At 39.4% G+C, this 20859-nt stretch overlaps 1 protein-coding gene across 4 annotated transcripts in view; it reads right to left on the bottom strand.

The window, feature by feature from the left end:
* LOC109891541 (paired box protein Pax-7-like) overlaps positions 1-20106 on the bottom strand; it is a 73242-nt gene extending 53136 nt beyond the window's left edge. For 2 of the 4 annotated variants that reach the window (XM_031825116.1, XM_031825115.1), the window contains exons 1-4: positions 19638-20106; positions 18006-18241; positions 17263-17392; positions 16886-17014 (exon numbers count right to left, since the gene is read on the bottom strand). In XM_031825116.1, the coding sequence (XP_031680976.1) occupies positions 16886-17014; positions 17263-17392; positions 18006-18241; positions 19638-19722 (580 nt within the window). In that variant the 5' untranslated portion in view covers positions 19723-20106. Of the gene's footprint in view, positions 1-16885; positions 17015-17250; positions 17393-18005; positions 18242-19637 lie in introns of all 4 variants that reach the window. The other 2 variants (XM_031825114.1, XM_031825113.1) reach the window with 1 other exon arrangement.
* Positions 20107-20859: the final 753 nt, after the last annotated feature.

Genomic DNA, 20859 nt, shown 5'->3' on the forward strand with positions numbered 1-20859 from the left:
TGGTCATCACTGCATATTTTCCTCAGCAGCACAAACCATCTAAATATAGTCTACACAGTAGAAACCAAATACAAACCAAACAAGACTGGACAATTGGAAGTGAAAAATAACAACCGATTCCAATATGTATGAACTAGCAATGAATCTTGAGTCAAATTACATGACTGTGAATCCCAAGCAAACAATAGCAAAACTTGATAGACTGTAAATACTGAGAGGTTGTATTATATGAAGAGATTTCTAGGTATTCATCAAATCTAGCTCATATTTGAAGCAAAGTAGATATACGGGGGGCTTTGAGAGGGAAAGGTGAGAGCTGCTGGTTTTACGGGCGCAGTCCTGTAATGCATGCTCTCATATAAAACACTGGTGACAGAGCACTGCTAGTAGGGTAGGAACCAATAGGAACGTTACAGAGACAGGTGTTCTGTCTAATGGGATCATAAATACTAAATAGAACAGTCTTTTATCTGATGGAAGCTTTAAGGCAGAAATCAAAGATGCCATTGCATGTTGGTTTGGCTCATGATCTGTAAGGCCTGCATAGACATGATCTGTAAGGCCTGCATAGACATGATCTGTAAGGCCTGCATAGACATGATCTGTAAGGCCTGCATAGACATGATCTGTAAGGCCTGCATAGACATGATCTGTAAGGCCTGCATAGACATGATCTGTATGGCCTGCATAGACATGATCTGTAAAGGTCTGCATAGACCTGATCTGTAAGGCCTGCATAGACATGATCTGTAAGGCCTGCACAGACATGATCTGTAAGGCCTGCATAGACATGATCTGTAAGGCCCGCATAGACATGATCTGTAAGGCCTGCACAGACATGATCTGTAAGACCAACATAGACATGATCTGCAAGGCCTGCATAGACATGATCTGCAAGGCCTGCATATACATGATCTGCAAGGCCAGCATAGACATGATCTGTAAGGCCTGCATAGACATGATCTGTAGGGCCTGCATAGACATGGTCTGTAAGGCCTGCATAGACATGATCTGTAAGGCCTGCATAGACATGATCTGTAAGGCCTGCACAGACATGATCTGTAAGGCCTGCATAGACATGATCTGTAAGGCCCGCATAGACATGATCTGTAAGGCCTGCATAGACATGATCTGTAAGACCAACATAGACATGATCTGCAAGGCCTGCATAGACATGATCTGCAAGGCCTGCATATACATGATCTGCAAGGCCAGCATAGACATGATCTGTAAGGCCTGCATAGACATGATCTGTAGGGCCTGCATAGACATGGTCTGTAAGGCCTGCATAGACATGATCTGTAAGGCCTGCATAGACATGATCTGTAAGGCCTGCATAGACATGATCTGTAAGGCCTGCATAGACATGATCTGTAAGGCCTGCATAGACATGATCTGTAAGGCCTGCATAGACATGATCTGTAAGGCCTGCATAGACATGATCTGTAAAGGTCTGCATAGACATGATCTGTAAGGCCTGCACAGGCATGATCTGTAAGGCCTGCATAGACATGATCTGTAAGGCCCGCATAGACATGATCTGTAAGGCCTGCATAGACATGATCTGTAAGGCCAACATAGACATGATCTGCAAGGCCTGCGTAGCCATGATCTGCAAGGCCTGCATAGACATGATCTGTAAGGCCTGCACAGACATGATCTGTAAGGCCTGCATAGACATGATCTGTAAGGCCTGCATAGACATGATCTGTAAGGCCTGCATAGACATGATCTGTAAGGCCAGCATAGACATGATCTGTAAGGCCTGCATAGACATGATCTGTAAAGCCTGCATGGACATGATATGAAAACAGAGAGCGAAAATAATAATGACCGTTTACAGATTCACGGGCCATTCATTTAACAAAATGTATGTGGTCTACTTGTATGTCACTATCCATCAGCATTGAGCAATTATTATGTGGTTTAAGAGCATGAACAATTCAAAGTACAGTATAATTTTTTAAAATCAAAAACATTACTTGAAATTATTTCATAAAAAGACCTGGTTCAATTTTGATCAAATAATGAAACTTGTCTGTCCTTTTAAGGAAGGGTCCCTTATTCCTCCCTCTGACCCTGACCTCGTCTGCTGGATCAGACAGTGGTATTAGGCCACACCAGGGGCTACTCCCCACTAGTTTGTGATCTCTCAATATCCTGAACGACTAGGACCAGTTTATTGCTAGCCAACACTAATGATGGGTATTTCATGACAACAAACCCCATTGTTACAGGAGGTCATTGGGTGGGTTGATGTGTGCTTGTTTATTGCTGCAAATGGTGAAGGCTTAGCCAAGGTTATGTTGTTGGCAGCTTCCAAAGAGATATTCTTCAGGGGCTGTTTGTGTTGCTTTATCATTACCGCAGGAACAATGAGCGGCAACCAACAAACACGACAACTACTTACTCATGAGAGATGTGGAGTAGGGAAACGGTTAAGGGGGATACCTAGTCAGTTATACCCCTGAATCAGTACATGCTACACACACCAAAAAGATCAAACAAAAGGCCCCCTATTTTATTTTTCAAGAGCCCTGGAAGAGGGTGTCAAGGGGATATATCAAAGCAAACAATTAAATGAGATTGTTGTCTCCTCCAAAAACAAATACTACAGGTTCCCTAGTGCTGAAACCTTTCCAACTAATCTCTACCACTGAGGAGAACCCTTGTCTCTTCTGGTGGCTTGGCCTAGAATCAACAGTGAGTGAGAAATAAATGGCCTTTAAAAAACATTGCTTTTCTTGTCAAGACAGATACCCACTCAAGAGCAGCAACAGTCCAAATGTCTACTCATTCCCTTTCCAATCCCTCTAGTGTGTTTAAAGTGACACCTCTGTCTCTGTCTAATGAGAGAGAAGGGCTGTGGTCCCCAAGGCCCAGTGGTCCTGTCATCACTGAATGTTGCTTTCCTCTGGACAGCCCAGTGATTGTCCACTATCAACGTTAATACCCTCCAACCAGGATTCATTACAGCTCTAAATCTATGAATGAACTAGCCACGGGCTGGAGCAAACCAACCATTAACAAATCACTGGCCACAAAAAGAAATAGGTCTCCAAGGACTCCAGACTATATTGGATTGCCAATACGAACCAAACCACAGACGTTTGAGAAGTTGAGAAAAACAACAGAAGAAGAGAGAAATACTCCAGAGCCCATCATGACTCCACTTGGTAAACTAACACAGTATTGATCGTCTCGTTTTTTGTTTGTTTAGAAAAGCCTCATCCCTGCTAATAGCTGTCTGAGAGTGTAATCTCTCCCTTGTCCTCCCCCTCTTCTATCCTACCCTGCCCACTCCATTGATGTGTTTCTTCTCACTGGGCCTCACATAGTTTGGGTTCAATGTGGCGCTGGGGCTAGGGTAAGGGGCACTGGACTGGGGTGCGATTGTGTTGCTAATGTTGACACCTGCCAGATCAGGCCGGGGCTGTTTGGGGCCCTGCGCTCTACGAGCTGGATGCTCCAGGGGTCACAAATCACAGGACTCCCTCTGATTATGGGAAGCAGAGATCCAGCAACTGACTGGGCTAAAGAGAAGGGCTGGACAGAGAAAGACAGTGAAAGACAGGTCATGATGTCAAGGATTGTTGACATGGTGTTCTGTAATGTATTTTTGAACTTTTGTATTTTTGAAAAAATAAAAAAACCTAGATAGTAGTAAGAGAGAGAGAGAGAGGGATATAAAGTGACACACCTTTATCAAATAAAAGGAAGGGGACTAATGTGTTTTGATGTATACAACAACATTATCGTGATATTTCTCAAAATCCTGCAGTAAATCAATGCATCAGGTTATTCAGAGAAAAATAAAAAGCCACTCAGTAATCTGTTAACTCCTTGTTAATTAACAGTAATCTCAGTAATCTGTTATCTCCTTGTTAATTAACAGTAATCTCAGTAATCTGTTATCTCCTTGTTAATTAACAGTCATCTCAGTAATCTGTTATCTCCTTGTTAAGAACATTAACAGTAATCTCAGTCATCTGTTATCTCCTTGTTAATGAACAGTAATCTCAGTAATCTGTTATCTCCTTGTTAAGAACATTAACAGTAATCTCAGTAATCTGTTATCTCCTTGTTAAGAACATTAACAGTAATCTCAGTAATCTGTTATCTCCTTGTTAAGAACATTAACAGTAATCTCAGTAATCTGTTATCTCCTTGTTAAGAACATTAACAGTAATCTCAGTAATCTGTTATCTCCTTGTTAAGAACATTAACAGTAATCTCAGTAATCTGTTATCTCCTTGTTAAGAACATTAACAGTAATCTCAGTAATCTGTTATCTCCTTGTTAAGAACATTAACAGTAATCTCAGTAATCTGTTATCTCCTTGTTAAGAACATTAACAGTAATCTCAGTAATCTGTTATCTCCCTGTAAAGAACATTAACAGTAATCTCAGTAATCTGTTATCTCCTTGTTAAGAACATTAACAGTAATATCAGTAATCTGTTATCCCCTTGTAAAGAACATTAACAGTAATATCAGTCATCTGTTATCTCCTTGTAAAGAACATTAACAGTAATCTCAGTAATCTGTTATCTCCATGTAAAGAACATTAACAGTAATATCAGTAATCTGTTATCTCCTTGTAAAGAACATTAACAGTAATATCAGTAATCTGTTATCTCCTTGTAAAGAACATTAACAGTGTTCCAGACAGAATATGAACTAAAGATTTTTTTCCAGAGCAAAAACTGAAGAAAAAAAAGTATAAAATAATGATATTACATTCAAACACAGCTAACCACAGCACATAATTTACCACTGCATCTATCTGAGATAAAACTGCTAGCTGATCTCTTTGTCGACAGTGGAAATAAGAAGATAAGAATGTGTGTAAAAAATAACATTTAGTTTACTATTAGATTCTTACCACTACCAGTAGTCGATGTTACAATTTCCTTACAGAACTGACTGAGGAATGGGAAAATGCATTGTTGTTTTTTTCATGGAAGAGGACAATTGTCAATTTGTCATTAAGTTAAGAATATTCAACTGTCTGGCTATTATGTGTAGTAGTATACAGTATCTAAGTGTGCAGGGAGAAAATCACCCTGGCCATGACAGTCAGTGCCTGCCCAGATCCTTCTCTCCCTCCTTCTCTTCTGCAATGTATGTTAATGCAGGAAAGGCGAGATCTGAGCTGCAGCAGAAGAACCCTTTCCTTTTAAACTGCTGCTGTCCAGCCGGATCGTGTCAGTTTGAAGGCCCCATTCAAAAGTGTTCATGCATCTGCCTTTGAGACACAATAGCAGCTAGTTTATAAACTGTCTGCCTGGGTGCCTAAAGGCTTTAGTTCTTATTGTTTTCAGCCCCTTAATAAACTTTTTGGAGGAGTTCATCAACTTGCCTGAATAGCCTATACAGCGAGTCTCAAGACAGAAAATAACAGAAGGTTCTTTTCTCCTCCCTCTTCTTTCTCTCCTCCTTTTCTAGTGGCCATTCGGCTGACAATGGAGAGACTAGGCTGTCAGACATCAGAAGTCCCAATACAAGGAAAAAGGTATTCCATTAGAAGAAAAATGCTTTCAAAAAGGGAATGGGGACAATTGAATTTCCACTTCTTCTAAACCAGAGAGAGGATGATTCAAGCTCCAAAATCTATTATGTAATGGAATACACAAAACTATATTCAAAAGACAAACACAGACATAATCAGATAATATATTAGTCTCATGGGGATGGATGCATGCACTTGAGTTTTGAAATAACAATTTTGTAAACACTATCAAAAACACTATCGAAAAAGCCTATTAAGATGTTAATAAATATTGGTTTTTTTAAAAGATGTCTAGGACATCCATTAGACATGGAGCACAAATCATGGTGACGCAATAAAATGTCATATTGGCTTCTAAGCCATTAATCCACGGTTACACCTTTTAAAACCTTTGCAAACTTTAAAGGCTTGATGGCCATAATTGACGCAGTAGTAGAAACTATTGAAGAAAAAAAGATCATTCATCGAGCAGTCCAATTCGAAGCGCTCTCATACTCATCCCTTTCTAGGTCTCCCCAAAAAGACTTGAAAGCCGCATTGGCTGGGCCTGACCAACCGCCTACTGTTTCCCACGATGCACTTGAGCATTTAAACGGCCTAATTAGATCTGACAAGTTAAACGAGTTAGTATTAGAAAAGGAAAAGCTGGTCAAGTTATAATTTCCGAGTCAAACTCTTGATCCCCTAGCTTACCCCTGTCATCCTTAGTAGTCTCAGTCTCCACATAATGGAGTGTTTTGTAGAATGCCACAGAAGGCAACATCCATCAATCTTATTGCTAATTAATAATGGATACCTTTATTAATAATAATAATAATAATAATAATAATAAGAATAATAATAATAATAAGAAGAAGAAGAAGAAGAAGAAGAAGAAGAAGAAGAAGAAGAAGAAAATAAGAATCATGTCATTTTAAAGGCATTAAAGGCGTACTGTAAACTTATGCATAGCCATGATCAACATTAGCAGCAAGAACCAAAATAACTCAATCTAAAGACCAGATAGTATTATATGTGCCGAATTATATTATTTTTGGTGAAAAGGATATGGTAGTCTGACACCTTCATATTTGTGTCGACCTGCTCAATGAATAGGCCTACAATATAAATGAATAGGCCTACAATATAAATGAATAGGCCTACAATATAAATGAATAGGCCTACAATATAAATGAATAGGCCTACAATATAAATGAATAGCCCTACAATATAAATGAATAGGCCTACAATATAAATGAATAGGCCTACAATATAAATGAATAGGCCTACAACATAAATGAATAGGCCTACAATATAAATGAATAAGCCTACAATATAAATGAATAGGCCTACAATATAAATGAATAGGCCTACAATATAAATGAATAGGCCTACAATATAAATGAATAGGCCTACAACATAAATTAATAGGCCTACAATATAAATGAATAAGCCTACAATATAAATGAATAGGCCTACAATATAAATGAATAGGCCTACAATATAAATGAATAGGCCTACAATATAAATGAATAGGCCTACAATATAAATGAATAGGCCTACAATATAAATGAATAGGCCTACAATATAAATGAATAGGCCTACAATATAAATGAATAGGCCTACAATATAAATGAATAGGCCTACAATATAAATGAATAGGCCTACAATATAAATGCCCCAGGTGCATTGCAATGTAAGAATTGCTGGATTATGTTGATGAGAATCTCGATATTTAGTTTTTGTTCAATAATAGGTGAATAGTAATAACAGTATCCTACATTGTGTCATTACCATCATAATTGTATTATCATTATTCGTTTAGTCTGTATTTTTGACTGAAAACGGTGCTTTCTTGCAGTGGCTCCGTCATGCAGCATTATTTGAGAAAAGTTTTGGAAAAGTTGTCTGAAAGCATTAACACAGCCTACCTTGGGTAAGCCTACATGTGGCCCCTCTCTATGGGATACAAAGATGAATTACAGGGGGAACTGCAATGAGCTGGATTTGTAGGCAGTAGCGTTGCATGGGTAGAATCACTGGGAAGCCAGAACATAAAGCCATATTACAACCTGTGTGTTGTGATAATTGCACTGTTTGCTCTATAACCTGTTAATTCATATTCCTTGCGACCGTGTTATATAGACCTGATGCCGAGACAATAAGAAGACACAGTGGCAGAATAAACCACACCTTTGTTTCAACCACACCTTTGTTTCAACCACACCTTTGTTTCAACCACACCTTTGTTTCAACCACACCTTTGTTTCAACCACACCTTTGTTTCAACCAAACCTTTGTTTCAACCAAACCTTTGTTTCAACCAAACCTTTGTTTCAACCACACCTTTGTTTCAACCAAACCTTTGTTTCAACCAAACCTTTGTTTCAACCACACCTTTGTTTCAACCACACCTTTGTTTCAACCACACCTTTGTTTCAACCAAACCTTTGTTTCATCACAAAACTGTAGCAACCTCTGTTTGGTGAATTACACAAAGCATATTGCATGTAGCAAACAGTTACCTGACCTACAGCATTGTCAGGCAAGTTAATGATTCTGACATTTTCCGACCATTAAACAACTATTGATTTAGAACCACAGAGACTTACCGCATGTCGCAAAGAAAACAGGAGCTGCCTCCACTATTCCAGCACCATTTCAACTTCAACATCATCAAATCACCTATGCTTAGTCTAAAAGACACCAAAAAGGATTTTGTCCAATCAACATAAACTAAATATGATGTGGCTGTCCATGGTTCTGATATCTGTGTGTGTGCATGTGGGTGTGCGTGCGCATTCGAGCACGTAGAAAAACATGTTGATCACCCTACTTGTAGAGAAGGGCCAATGACCTCCTCCTCTCTTTCATGTTGACAAAATGGTCTATCACTCTGTCATGAAGTACATACTTGTTTTGTCCTCAGCTACCTGGCTAAAATGATTGCTCGCTAGCCTAAGTTCCTTTCATGGGCAATGTTAGCTAGTTAACATTAGCCTCCTACTACTACATATTGAACTTACATCCTCTCAGACCAGGAAACAATGTATGAATTAATGGTTGGATCACAATCACCATTATAATCATTGGCCAGTACAGAGAACGAAGTAAAACCACAAGTCCAAATCCCTTTCTCCATCCATGGCTAATTTAGGAAAGGGCCAATTTTAGCTAGCTCTAGTCACCGGAGGATAACTACACAACGAGATGCAACAATTCAAATTGTTTCTGACCAACGCTCTCAATGCGATTTGATAGGAGTGAAGCCAAATCCAAACTGCCTTCCCTTAACACTTGTTTTGGTGCACCAGGACCAGCTCACTCAATTTAGTTCAAAGCTGATTGGCTATTATTTTATTTTTTATTAAGGGAGTCCAAATGTTCGCTGGCTTCCCTTGCATTCAATGCTACTGGCGGCAACAATGTCATACTCTTTTGGACCAGACAGCATCAGATAGATGGCCTACACATACAGGGACAGAAGGGTGCTGTTTCACTCGCTCAGATGCTCTCTCCAGTGAGATACATTCAACCTCTTGCAAATTGCAGGGCACAGAGGTGTCTATACCAGCCATGCTCAAGTTAAACAAAAAAAATGAAACTGAAATATGTCATGCAATAGCTTTAAACTAGCGACTCGTTTGGGAAAATTTGGCATTATATACGGACCAAAAATATAAATGCAACACCCACTGAGGGGGGAAGAGTCACTGTCATGTCCTCTTCATGACTGTGTTGGTGTGTGTGGACCATGATAGTTCCTTAATGGTGGACACTGAGGAACGTGAAGCTCTCAACCCGCTCCACTACAGCCCTGTCGATGTGAATAGGGGAGTGCTTGGCCCTCTGTTTCCTGTCATCCACAATCAACTTTTTGTCTTGCTGACGTTAAGAGAGAGGTTGTTGTTCTGGCACCACACTTCTAGGTTTCTGACCTCCTCCCTGTAAGTGTCTCATCGTCATTGGTGATCAAACCTACCACTGTCGATGATGTTGGAGTAGTGTAACTCTGTGTCGTTTTATCTGTCGAACTGCTTTGCTTTATCTTGGCCAGGTCGCAATTGTAAATGAGAACTTGTTCTCAACTTGCCTACCTGGTTAAATAAAGGTAAAATAAAAAAATAAAAAAAGTGCGCGGCCACACAATCGTGGGTGAACAGGAAGTATAGGAGGGGACTAAGCATGCACCCCTGAGGGCCCCGTGTTGAGGGTCATCGTGGCGGATGTGTTGTTGCCTATTCTCACCACCTGGAGGCGGCCCATCAGGAAGTCCATAATCTAGTTGCAGAAGGAAGTGTTTAATCCCAGGGTCCTTATTGGAGGGCACTATGGTGTTGAATTCTGAGCTGTAGTCAATGAACAGGATTCTCACAAAGGTGTTCCTTTTGTCCAGGACTTTCAGCCCAGGCCTGTGTACCTGCATCCAGCCAATGATGCCTTATATACAGTGGGGCAAAAAAAGTATTTAGTCAGCCACCAATTGTGCAAGTTCTCCCACTTAAAAAGATGAGAGAGGCCTGTAATTTTCATCATAGGTACACTTCAACTATGACAGACAAAATGAAGAAAAAAAATCCAGCAAATCACATTGTTCTATTTTGGTTTCATCTGACCATTTGACATTCTCCCGATCTTCTTCTGGATCATCCAAATGCTCTCTAGCAAACTTCAGACGGGCCTGGACATGTACTGGCTTAAGCAGGGGGACACGTCTGGCACTGCAGGATTTGAGTCCCTAGCGGCGTAGTGTGTTACTGATGGTAGGCTTTGTTACTTTGGTCCCAGCTCTCTGCAGGTCATTCACTAGGTCCCCCCGTGTGGTTCTGGGATTTTTGCTCACCGTTCTTGTGATCATTTTGACCCCACGGGGTGAGATCTTGCGTGAAGCCCCAGATCGAGGGAGATTATCAGTGGTCTTGTATGTCTTCCATTTCCTAATAATTGCTCCCACAGTTGATTTCTTCAAACCAAGCTGCTTACCTATTGCAGATTCAGTCTTCCCAGCCTGGTGCAGGTCTACAATTTTGTTTCTGGTGTCCTTTGACAGCTCTTTGGTCTTGGCCATAGTGGAGTTTGGAGTGTGACTGTTTGAGGTTGTGGACAGGTGTCTTTTATACTGATAACAACTTCAAACAGGTGCCATTAATACAGGTAATGAGTGGAGGACAGAGGAGCCTCTTAAAGAAGAAGTTACAGGTCTGTGAGAGCCAGAAATCTTGCTTGTTTGTAGGTGACCAAATACTTATTTTCCACCATAATTTGCAAATAAATGTAATTAAAATCCTACAATGTGATTTTCTGGATTTTTTTTCACATTTTGTCTGTCATAGTTGAAGTGTACCTATGATGAAAATTACAGGCCTTTCTCATCTTTTTAAGTGGGAGAACTTGCACAATTGGTGGCTGACTAAATACTTTTTTGCCCCACTGTACATAATTGCATGCAGCCCACATGTTGCAAGTAACTGAAGCAATACAGGAAAGGCAATACGCACCAAAATAACATTTTGATAAAAACAACCATTTCTATTTTAATTATGACATAATTACGTTGGAACAAGGGTATTGACAAAGCATTCCACCAAAATAGAACTTGACTCAAGTGTCTGGAGCACCCATCACCATTATACATGGAACATCATATATCTCTGGATAGCTGTTTTTTGAGCATGATATATCCCTGAAGTACGTGGGTGGACGCACATAAGAGGCACACATAACCAAAGCCTCAAGACAGACCATATAACTATATCATTATTGAAAACTATACCATGATATTCTCATTAAAATAAACGTGTGATAGGGTCAACACAAGTTCTAGTGAAAATATGTTAAGTAAAACAAAGGCGGAAATGACAGGAACATCCTGTCGACTATTGCTATAACCGGGGCCTTGAGGGCAATTCTTCATCATTTGTGCCATATGATTTGTGTCAGAAAATCTGTTCTGCAACCCACATGCACACTAAATACCATGGTGCTAACAAAACGACTGAAAAAGTATCGACCACATTAAGGAAATGTGAAGTGAGTAGTCTAGTCTAGATTAAAAAGATCATCATCAACAACAACAACAACATCATAAACAACAACGAGGATGACGAAAACATGCATGGATTAAATGATCCTAAAGTGATGATGTATCTTAATTTAGTTTTGAAAAACTTATGAATCCCAGTATAGGCCAATATTTGTTATATTTTGCAAGCATGAAATGTTAACCTTGGAATGCAATATCGCATCCAATAACAATGTACAGTAAATTAACCGGGAAATTAAATCCTTTTAAGTTTTAAGCAGGAAATGATTCTGAACTTGTCTTTATAAATGAGGTAGAAATTCCCATGTCTTCTTCTACACTTCTCAAAGTCCATTAAATAGCTGTAGAGGGAAGATTGTCCATTTTTGAGAATCCCACAAGAGATCGAAAAACCATTCTCCTAAGTAGTGTGCACATGATAGGACTTGTCCCACGTGGAAAACATTGCTTTAATTAAAAGACCAGACCAGACCAGCCAAAAGACGTGCAGGCTTTTAAACACTGTCTGTCAGTTTGTAATACGATGAACCACCATTGTGTTTGTGCAGCAACAATAATGTTTCTGATAAGCATAAGGATCGAGTTGTCCTCATCTACTTTCTCTATTTCCTTGGCTTGCTCTCTATTATTATTAATATATCTTTTTTAACAAGACTGCGGAGAACGAAAATCCTGTACATGACAAATTCGGGGTCCCCCTCAAATTCACAGGTCACCCAAAACAGTGGGTATAATTGCGCGTTAACGCTCCTCCCGAGGAGAGAACGAATCGAGACCTAATCGTTCAAATGTTTTCTGTATCCGTTTAACGTGTCATTACCATCGGTTGACGTGTTATTTAGAAATCAGCCCCGTGACATAGGCTATAAATCACCGTGTGTTCAGATACCAACTCGAGGTGTGAAAATATTGTTCCTTCATCACAGTGGCGGGTAACGATTAAAGGGGTCCATACTGTTAATTGTATAAAAGCTTGTAAACCATGACCCCTGCTAAATATTGTTCACTGTCGAAGAAATCGGCTTCGGTACTAACGATTTAGCATAAATTACCAATGATTGTGTTAGTTTTGGAGAGCGTAGAGTCTTTAGCCTATGTCAGTGACTGATTTATGCGTTTTGAGTCTCAAAATTCAGTGTCCTGTCAAAATCAAGACAAAGCTTAACTAACAAACCTATTTGAAATCTAATTATGACCGGCTTGGGTAATTTGATTGGTTCCAGGATTACACCATGGTCTTTATCGTGATTTTGACTGTCCGTTTCCATAAAATAACCATGCATGCTTACAGTAGACTCTAATTTACATTATTTGACAGAAATTTGTAGCCTATTGTCTTTAGTAGGCTGTAAATTATTTTAAATATTTACAAACCTTTTTAAATAGTTCAATGTGATTTCTTAATTACAACTAATATATTGTTTTGAACCAGAACATATTTGTATAATTAATATATAATATTATTATTGGGCTATTCGTATTCTTTATATTATTATATTCTTATTGTCAATAATATCGTAATCGATTATATAATTATCTGTTGCGAGGGTTTTCAGCTTTGCCCTCTTGTGTGTAAGAAATCTACCAATGAAAATTCCAGTGAAATGTGGCGAAAGCGGGCTGCGGGGAGGTTAATCCGAGTTTAATGCAGTGAAGCACAGCGCAGGGTCTGGGCTGTGATGGGTGTGTTATCTCTGCCCAACATTTGGGTCTCCCTCAATTTCAACCCAACCAAATAGCTGCAAGAAAGTGCAGATGGAGTTACTCTCAATGCCTGAGGATTTTTTTGTATTAATAGCTAAATAACTTCCCCATACTTTCATTAAATCTCTCTCACACACTATTCCAGATGGATTTGTTTGAAGTTGTCTCTTACTTCATTCCCCTGTCCTTCTCATTCAGCACGGCTTTAGACCCCGAAATATAGCTACATTATATTTCCGGAGATGTGTGTGTGCATGCGCTTGTGTGTTTGTGCGTGTGCGTGCATGCGTCGAACACACTCATTTCAATGCTTTCTTTATTTTTGGTCTTTATACATTTTAAATTGTTTTGCCCGTTTCTGTCGTTTCATAAAGTCTGCAACTTCTCAGTTCTCATAGATGACGTGATTCTTTACTAACCTTTTGCATAAAACATCCTTGTTCTTAATCGATACCCATGATCATTTAATTGAATATGCACACAGAGAAAGCGAGCTTGGAGCCTCGGATTGCCTGACACCACAGTGGCTCTCCAATGCTCTCTCTCGTGATTCCTTCCCAACGCCCAGAAAGCCCGTCTGACCTCTGTTTGATTAAATTGAGAACCACAGGTAATCCGAAGATTTGCTGAAGTGTCCCTTGCCTCCACCTCGCCAATTCACCCAGGCTACAGAGGATAGTTTGTTGGTTTAGTTATTATAGATTGTCCCTTTAAAATGGGCGGATTCATTCTTTCCCTGTCGTTCTGACCAGTCATGCACAAACAATATACCTTCTCCAGGATAGAGAACATGCACGTGTGGCGTTTTGTCTAACCCCTTTACCCCGTTGGTCGCCTAATTCAACTTGTCAGAATCATCGCAGCACCTCACTATCACTATCACGTTATTGAGGATTGCAGGTGGAAAGCGTATATGGATGAATATTCTAATCAAAATGACATAGGCTAAGGCTGCGTTCCTTTTATAAACACATGTGTGTAGGGATACCAAGACAGTGGAAGTACAGCTTTCTATAAACTCTTGTATATAATCTTATATATCATCTCCGCACATCATGCTGGTCTATCTCCATTAAACTACGCCAAGTGGCAGCGGTGTAAGGCACTACATCTCAGTGCTAGAGGCGTCACTACAGACCCTGGTTCGATTCCAGGCTGTATCACAACCAGCCGTGAATGGCGGCGCACAAATTGCCCAGCGTCGTCCGGGTTAGGGTTTGGTCGGGGTAAGCCGTCATTGTAAATAAGAATTTGTTCATAATAAAATAGCCTATTGCAACTTGCTTGAAATTATACATTGAAAATAGCCTACTTCTTTTATCATTTCGGATTACACAGAAGATCTGAATCTGTGATGCAACACTCAAATATAGTCTATGAATAAATAGACAAATAAATAAACACATTTAATAAATCTAGAGAGCTCTGAGGTAAACCACAAATCTCCTAAATGTGTCACCAGGGCGAGCCACTGTGAGCTCCGCTCAGAGATGAAAGTGAAAAGAAATAAAAGGCTCAATTTAATCTGCTTTAAAACCCTTCAACATAACGTTTGTGCTTCCAACTCAGAGAGTGAGGGGCTGATTGGGGATAAATACATTTCTTACCATGCCTGCAAGCTATTACACCCCACTCCAACACAGCCACCTATTCAACAGACACGTTTCCATTACTTACGCTAATAAGTCTCAACGTTATTAAATGCCATCCGGATGGTAAACTGTATAAGGACAAATACGAATTTGGTATGTTCTGAGTTTACGAAGACAGATCTGACGCTGTCATTCGTAGGCCTACGTGAGGTTTCCAACATTCTGATGTGACACTGTTGCAAGTAAATTAATATTTCATAATGCAGGGCATGGTCCGACCAAATCTTCGATGTAAACATGGTCATAACGGACATCTGTTTTCTATTCGTGTGTTGAGCATCGAATAAGAACAATCATCAACAGAAAAAATAGCAAAGCAATTAGGAAAAATTGCAGTTAAACATTTGGCAACAAGTTCACCTTGGAATGGAACAAGATAAAATCCCTTTGAAATCAGAAGCCGAAATGTTTCTGGCTCTACCAATGGGTAATTTTGCCTGAAGTGTTTCTAGCCAAAGGCTATCTGTTTACAAACTGAAACGCCAACATTACACCATGCAGCTAAGAAACACAATGATCCGAGCTCTAAATGGATAAACGGACACAAACCATTAAAAAAAAAGAAAGCACCGTTTTGCACCATGAAATGCGTTGGCTATTCTCATCCAACAGATTATTCCGTAATATTACAAAACTATCTACCAGCGGGGTATACTGAATAATTCATTTCCCTTTATATGTACCCTTGCCCTTTGTCCAAACTATTTTCTTTCTCTGGTTGCGGGTTTTTGAATGAGAATGGACCGGACTATTCCCCTTTTTGCTGCCCTGTTTTCTAAGATGTGCCTTTGTAGACCTACCTCGGGATCTGCACTTTAGAAAAGCGTCATTGGTGAGAGGTTTTGCGACTGAAGTTCATCTTCAAGTTCGAATAAGCTTGGCGGTGTATTTTATGGGGAAAATCTTTTTGTGAACTATTATCTAAACCCTATTCAATGATGTTTGATCTCCTTAAATGGCGACCTTTGTCTCTTTCAGGACAGGTTTGTATAAGCACTATGATTTTCTCTCTCCCTCTATATTCAATGACAGAGAGCGGACTGACAAGGGGTACAATAACACGAACTAACTAACTGAATTACATTTTTTCATATAGACTTAGGCTATACAAAAATATGAATTTGAGTTAGCTTAAAATACTAGCTAAATAAATAATGTCGTTTATTCCGATTAGCTATAATGTTCAAAATTGTAATATTCACAATAAGCGTTGTTATTTTTAAAATGTTAATCATTTGTTTCAAAAACGTTTGTTACCAACTAGTTAATGTGTGCAAGCATTAACGTAATTGCCTTGAGTATTACGGGGATATGGCTGCAGAGAAGAGCCCTCCTCGTCTCAGTTTAACTGACAAGTGATGTAGTGTCTCTAAACCGACATTGATTGTCAAACCGGTCAACTGTCAGCTGTCGTTTAGGAAGATCGTTAAAAGAGCGGGAGAGGAATTTGTAAAACAAATACATTTTCTGGAGCTAAATAGGCTACCTTCCGCCAGGGCTCACATAAATAATTGAGTAATTGAGTAAAGACTGACTGGGATTTCAAAGCATGAGCCAATCTGCGAGACGATTTTCCGATTTACCATAAAAGTATAAGAATTTCCCAAGAGATATAGACCGTAGAAAAATACATTTAAATCAATTGTTGACCTAATTGAAAATTACAAGATGATTAAAAAAACAACTGTAGCTTCACCTCCAAATAATAATAAATAAAATAATGATTAATTATATAGGCCTACTAAAATAGGGTGTAGGCCTACTAAAATGTAATAATAACAACAATAGCGATAATGATAATAATACAAATAATGGTTGTTGATGTTGATGATATTGCTATTGGAATAAGCAGGTGCCTAATACAGCATTATCGTGGAAGTGTGTGTATAGGATAAAAGTACGCCTAACATTTTATTGTTTAATAAGACAAATAAGAATGACACGATTTAGTCACAATTCATAGCAAAGTAAGCCATGTTTTTCTTTGCTGGCCTACCTTTATCGCCGAGAATGCCATCGATGCTATGCTTTGTTTTCTTTTCCCCGTCTTCATCCTTCTTATCACTATCGTCGTCGTCATCTTTCTTGCCGAATCGGGCCCTCAGAACTCGGCTGATGGAGCTCACTGAGAGAAAACCAAATAGGCCTTGGATTACAACAAAAAAGTCCTACGGTATTTTGTGTAGTAAATGAATGGTATATGTATATGCACATCAGCTCATGTCAAGACAATGTGAAAAATGATAAAGTTACGAAAATAGAAGTACAATATATAAAAACTGCACATCAAATACCAGCCTGTAGATGGGTTCATGTCTCATCCCCTTACAGTAATCACCATAAGAAGGAAAAGTTGCTTACCAGAAGCCTCACCTGAAGGAACAGTGCTTCTGTCGCACACCCCGTCCTTCAGCAGCTTGTCCCGGATCTCCCAACTGAACATCCCGGGGTTTTCTCGCTTGTACTCCTCAATCCGCTTCTCCACATCCGGAGTTGATACCTGCTGTGGGTTTTATAACGTGCAACGGCCAGACACAGAGAGAGGAAAGTCGAAACAACGTTTAATTCACACGAAGAACATGATATTGTAATGTATATGGATACAAATACACATAGCCTACGTGGTTCCCTGATTGGGAGTCTGAAATGTAGACGCATGCCTTCCTACAACATTTCAAGGCCTATAGCCCAGTCATTTCGTTAAATTAACTGGGTAAATTTTCTAAACCTGCTACGAAAAACTCTGACGTTTAATTCGACAAAAACTGGATACCTTCTAACCATTAACCTATAGCCTATGCTACTAAACTTCCTTATTGAAGGCCTAGTTTCGAGATGTGCGGTTCGTGTCTTCATAGGCTACCTCACAAATCAATCACACACAAAACGGCATGTATTTCACTCCATGCAATAGTCATAACTTATAGGCTATAACTCGTAATGTTTGTGTGTGAAAATGTTTGCATCATGCAGGCATGCAGGTGTGTAAAATGCACGTGACATGATAACTGACGAAGAAGAAGAATAATTGGTAGTCTTACACAAATTGCAGGTCAAGGTGTCGGCTAGCTGAAGTCGATTGTGAAATAACGTAGAAACTATAGTCCTCCACTCACCCTAGGCTTGCTGCCTCCTATTGCCCCGGGACGAATGGAACCGGTCTCCTGGTACCGACAGAGGATTTTGGAGACACAACCATGGGAAACTCGTAGCTGTCGCGAGATTACGCAGGGTCGGATGCCATGGTGGGCCATCTCTACTATCTTGTGTCTGATATGATTTGGCAGCGGCCTCCCGTTGATGAACACTCCACCGAGCTGGTTCACCCGACCTTGGCCCAGGGGGGTTGATACTGTTCCACAATAAACATATTCAGGTCCTGTATATTGTCCTGATGATATTGTAATTGTTAAAGTTTAATGCGCAAGAGATCAAGTTAGACAACAATGCAATGACAAAGAGGGCAATGTGAAATTAGGTTAAGGATAAACAATTAAATATGTTGATGTAAAATTGGTTTGGTACTATATAGGCCAACTTTAAATTAATTAATATCTTGAGAGTTATTTCACATAGACAATAATTCAATACAAAATAACTAGGCCTGGCCTGTAGTTCTTGACTATCAATTTTCGGCCCAAATCCCATTATCATGCGCCTATAATAATCATCATAATAATATTAATGATCATTATCGTCATCACAACCGTGATAATAATACAGTAATAATATGTGTATGGATGTGTCGAATGGATGAACGTCTAATTCTGACATTAGACTGTGAGAGCTGGTAGCAGCAAAGGTGTATTATACTAAACTATAAGATAGACACATTCCAAACATATCCCACAGCCCATCCATTCTTAGTAGGGAACCCTGCCCACACTCATTCCCAGTCAGCCTGGCTGGCAGGACGTATCATTAGTGCCATAGAGCACTTGAAGATCTAATTTCGTATTCAAGAGGCACTGAAGAGTGTGGAACTTTCCACCTTGATTATTCCTAGTCATGCTGTACAAATATTGATGTGATCCTTTGAGCCATCTCTTTGCTGTGTATTTTGTTTCCATTTGCAGCAACAGGATACTTCAACAAATCCTGGAGCTTTTGGTTTTGTGCATTTTCGTTAAAAGCTCTTGAGCACGAACAGGCTGTGATTGGGACCGATTCGCATAAATAGGCCTACCTGCAAATACAAATTGGTATTTTTCCGCGCATTTGCTTAGATCTTTTTTATTTTATTTCCTCGCATAGTTTATAATTTTGACTCATGAAGTTATCTTAGCAACCATGTCACTATTGGTTTAGTGCGTTTTTAATTGCATAACACGATCACTAATCAATCAGGAGGATAGGCCTATCACGCATTCAACATTCTATGAAGTAACATTTTGATCATCCATATTGTCAGTGACATAGTAAACGTAACAAACACTAGAAATAATACATTTAAAGTAGGCCTATACTTCTACAATCAACATCTAGGCCTGTCAAGCCATGTTAGGCTGTCTATTCTGTAACACAACCATTTCATTTTCCCTGTATAGTAGCCTAGACCTAAATTAATAGACAATAGAAAACACAATGGTCTAATATTTAACAAAGATGAGCTACAACAAATCAAAAACACAATTGCCTAATATTTCCTAATCTTTCACGAAGATGAGCTATAACCTCGCTCTAAGATGACGAGTTAGTTTTTGTTGCAACTCTCGAGAATTTTTTTCCAAGTTAAAAAGATGCCGTACCTTCCAGAGGGAATCCGGTGCGGGGGTAGTTCTGGCCTGGCGCAGGGCGCATCATTCGAGGCACTGTTCCTGGTAAAGTAGCCATTCTAGCTACTGAAGCAACACCGGGTGGGCACTGATACCAAATTCTTACTCGTGCAAAGTCCAGACAAGAAAATATAGGTCTACGCCGACAGGATGTGACGAAATGTCTCCTCTCAAAAGGATAAAAAGGAAACAATAAAATCGTAGTCCCAGTCAGAGAAAGTCCTAAATACTAAAACCCCTCCAACAGAAAAAGTGGTGATGTTCGTCACCTGGTTGGTGAGTTTGTGGGGTAAAAGAAGACCCCTTTAGTAAAGGGTTTTGTGCAGTGTTAAGGGATGGTTGCACCTTGAACTCAAATGTGTAAATGGGCAAAGTTTATTTAATTCTTTACCTTGATATACGTTATCAGCTAGTTTTAACGTCTGCCTACTGGTTGAAAGTAGTATAAGTGGCCAACTTTGGCGCGCGTTGTAGGAGGAGACACTGAAGCGCGCCGATAGGCTCGACGGGCCTTATTTAATTCATGACGGGGAGAGTGGGTATAGCCGCGGACTTGTCGACCAATCAGACAACCGCATGGGAAGCAACGCACTCATGCAGTTTTGAATTCATTGCGTCAGTCCCTCCACATTACAAAACTAAGAAACAAAACCAAACAGATGTGATGGTAATCATTATACCTGAATAAAACACGACTCCTTTGCTCTGTCCACACATGTGAATCATTATAAACAAGATGTATTCATGTATATCTATATTTGTGTAAGTATAATATTCACAAATCCACATTGTATGTATGTATGTATGTATGTATGTATGTATGTATGTATGTATGTATGTATGTATGTATGTATGTATGTATGTATGTATGTATGTATGTATGTATGTATGTATGTATGTATGTATGTATGTATGTATGTATGTATGTACGCATATGTGTGTGTGTGTGTGTGTGTGTGTGTGTGTGTGTGTGTGTGTGTGTAGTAACCTACATTCATTGTTTAAACTTGGAGATAATTATTTGCTATGGTCACGTTGGCTTAAACTTTTTATGATATCAGATAGTAATTTGAGGTTCAACACTATAGGAAAAAGACTACACGAAAAGTGCAGTAAAGGTTAAAGAAGTGAACTGAATATTAGGCCTACTCCAAGAGCAACTCTATTCCCCCGCTCAAAGTCACCCTCATTTCCA

This window comes from Oncorhynchus kisutch, linkage group LG5, assembly GCF_002021735.2.
Source record: "Oncorhynchus kisutch isolate 150728-3 linkage group LG5, Okis_V2, whole genome shotgun sequence".
In the NCBI taxonomy this organism is placed as follows: domain Eukaryota; kingdom Metazoa; phylum Chordata; class Actinopteri; order Salmoniformes; family Salmonidae; genus Oncorhynchus; species Oncorhynchus kisutch.